The sequence below is a fragment of the Vigna angularis genome, chromosome 8, assembly GCF_016808095.1.
Source record: "Vigna angularis cultivar LongXiaoDou No.4 chromosome 8, ASM1680809v1, whole genome shotgun sequence".
Lineage (NCBI taxonomy): Eukaryota > Viridiplantae > Streptophyta > Magnoliopsida > Fabales > Fabaceae > Vigna > Vigna angularis.
Window position 1 is genome coordinate 22,972,333 of NC_068977.1, and position 2,453 is coordinate 22,974,785.

The 2,453-nt window shown below is 42.5% G+C and overlaps 1 protein-coding gene across 1 annotated transcript; it reads right to left on the minus strand.

Moving 5' to 3' along the window:
* Window positions 1-372: 372 nt before the first annotated feature.
* On the minus strand, window positions 373-1,803 carry LOC108344810 (U-box domain-containing protein 28). The gene has a single exon (XM_017583310.2). The coding sequence runs from the start codon at window positions 1,688-1,690 to the stop codon at window positions 473-475; it is 1,218 nt and encodes a 405-aa protein (XP_017438799.1). The 5' UTR covers window positions 1,691-1,803; the 3' UTR covers window positions 373-472.
* Between the last annotated feature and the right edge of the window lie 650 nt (window positions 1,804-2,453).

The following is a 2,453-nucleotide window of genomic DNA, read 5'->3' on the forward strand; positions in this document are numbered from 1 at the left end:
GATGTTAAACGCGTGACGTTGAACGCGTAATATTATAAGTTATTGTTTTTGCAATAGTGTAACGTAAATAAATGTAAAAAATAAAAGTTGTATGTGAAAGTATCATTTATGTTATAAAGTAATGAAAACTATATAACCTATTTCTAGTTGAACGAATGTATAAATCCTTTTTCTCCATAACCTAAAAGTTTAAAACATTCTTTAGGTCATAAAAACTTATCTTTTTAGTCTATGTAAGTTATTGATTAGCTAGAACTTCCTTAACCTATCCAAAACCTAACTTCAATCAAAATTTCAAATCCATAGGTCATACTCGAATATTATTATTCTCTACCAATATACATTTTGGTTCTTTCCAATAAAACGAAAGAGTGAAACGAACATGAAACATTCTTTTGTTAGAATGCTAAAAAGATGGTTCGACTATTTACCAAAAAAGGAAAGTTGGTTCAACTTCATCAACGTTACAACATTAGCAAGGTTTGATATGAGTGGTTTTGGTATCATAGGTTCCCAACCCCAACCCGTTGTTCTTGCACGCACCCTTCAAAACCTTAATCAAATCCACACACATGCTCCTCACGTGCTCCTCCCACCCTCTCTGCATAACCAATAAAATCACTGCCACGCCGTTTCGCTTTGCCACGTCATCCCTCACCTTCACATTACCGCTCAAACAGCACAAGCTCCACAGCACCACCACTGCGTCCTCCGCCGCCACCTTCACCGCCTTCGTCACTCTCTCCACCACCGCCGCTGCACATGAAGGCTCCGCTGCCATCGCCTCCCTCCCCTCCGCGCACGTCGCCACCACCGCCAGTACCCTCAGACACCTCTCCGCCGTCTTCGCCGATGAACAATCTCGTAACAATTTCGAAACCAATTCGACAACACCGCAATTAACTAGTTCCACCTTCGCGGAGCGAGTCACCGAAATGACGCCTAGAAACAACAAAACGGCCTCGCGTAACTCCTCTCCACCGTCCTTCAAAAAACCCGCTACCGAAGACAACAGTCCTTGCGTTTCCGCGATCGATTTTGAGGACTGAAAATCGCACGCAAGAAACCCCAAAAACCTAACCGTTTCAATCTTCGATTTCGAAGATCCGTTTCGTAAAATGAAAATCATCGAATCAAAGCATTGTTGGCGAGCGTCGAAAATTAGCCTTCGGATCTTCTCTGGATTTCCGTTTTCTCGGAGGACCGAGTCGAGAAGGTAAATCGCGTTTTCAGACGCGTCTATCCGCGAACTGCACCTGGCCAGCGCGCGGACGATAGCGGCGTCGAAGCCGGGGAAGTAGGCAAGTTTCCGACGATTTTCGCCGGAGGTTGTGGCGAATTCGGCGATTTTGGAGAGGGTTCCGGCGAGATCATCGTCAACGGTTTGGATTTGGCGGAGGAGGGAGTGCAGGTTGTCGGTAGAGGAATCCGGCGAGGGAGGTTCGGCAGAGAGGAGCCACAGGCGGATGAGGCGGTGAAGCGTGAGATTGGGGATGAAGTCTTTGGAGGGAAGAACCTGCATGGTGGCGGGACACGTGTCGTGTCCCGAGTCAAGCCAGCGCTGAATGCTGGCGCGATCGTATGTGACGCCGGTGCAGAGGCTTACGGGGGACTGCATGACGTCCATTGAAATTGGGCACCGGAAGAGACTCGGAACGGTGACGTATAACTTCTCTCTTATCTTTGCCATTCTTTTCCTTTAATCGTAATGCTTTTGTTTTCTCTCTGTTATGCTTCTTTCTCTTTGTTTCTGTTTGGGTTCTCATACACAGCACAAACACAGGGTAAGAAGATAGAGCAGATATTATTATACACACACTTGACACAGAGTGTGTGTGGTCCATTTAAACGGGTGTTTAGTCTTTGGTCAAACTTTCGTTTCTAATAACAGTGGGACTCTAACTGGAAAAATATGACAGAGTGAGAAGGGTGGTATTCAAGAGGAAAATGACATCTTTCATTGTTTGACCAATCCCGCAAATATTTTGAAAATTTTGAGGTGTAGTTTTGTACATATGTTTCATCTTAACTTAATAACGGTCCTCCAATTTCTTTTATTTCTTCTATTTTCTTGCATAATTTTCATTATTTATTAAACCAAGAAACCAGGGTTGAACCATGGTCACACTTCATAAATAGCTTTGAATTGAGAACTGAGAATATTAAGAGTGTTTAGAATATGACATCCAAATTTGATATGTTCATTAACTATTTTTAAGGTGGGGTAGAATATATATTTGGAAATGGTATTAATTAGCTTAGAAGGCAGCTCTCCTGAAAATGATGTGAAGAATGGAAAATAATACTGCTCGCATCTAAATTATGAAGTTACATATATGTTACGTATAAGAGAGGAATATATGAAAACTAAGCAAAAGGGGAACGTAATAGTTATCAAAGTCTTACCGAGTGTTTTCTTAGAGTCGCTAATATATAGTACCAACTTGCATATT

Coding starts and splice junctions, on each gene's coding strand:
- LOC108344810 (XM_017583310.2), bottom strand. CDS start 1,690: ATGGCAAAGATAAGAGAGAAGTTATACGTCACCGTTCCGAGTCTCTTC.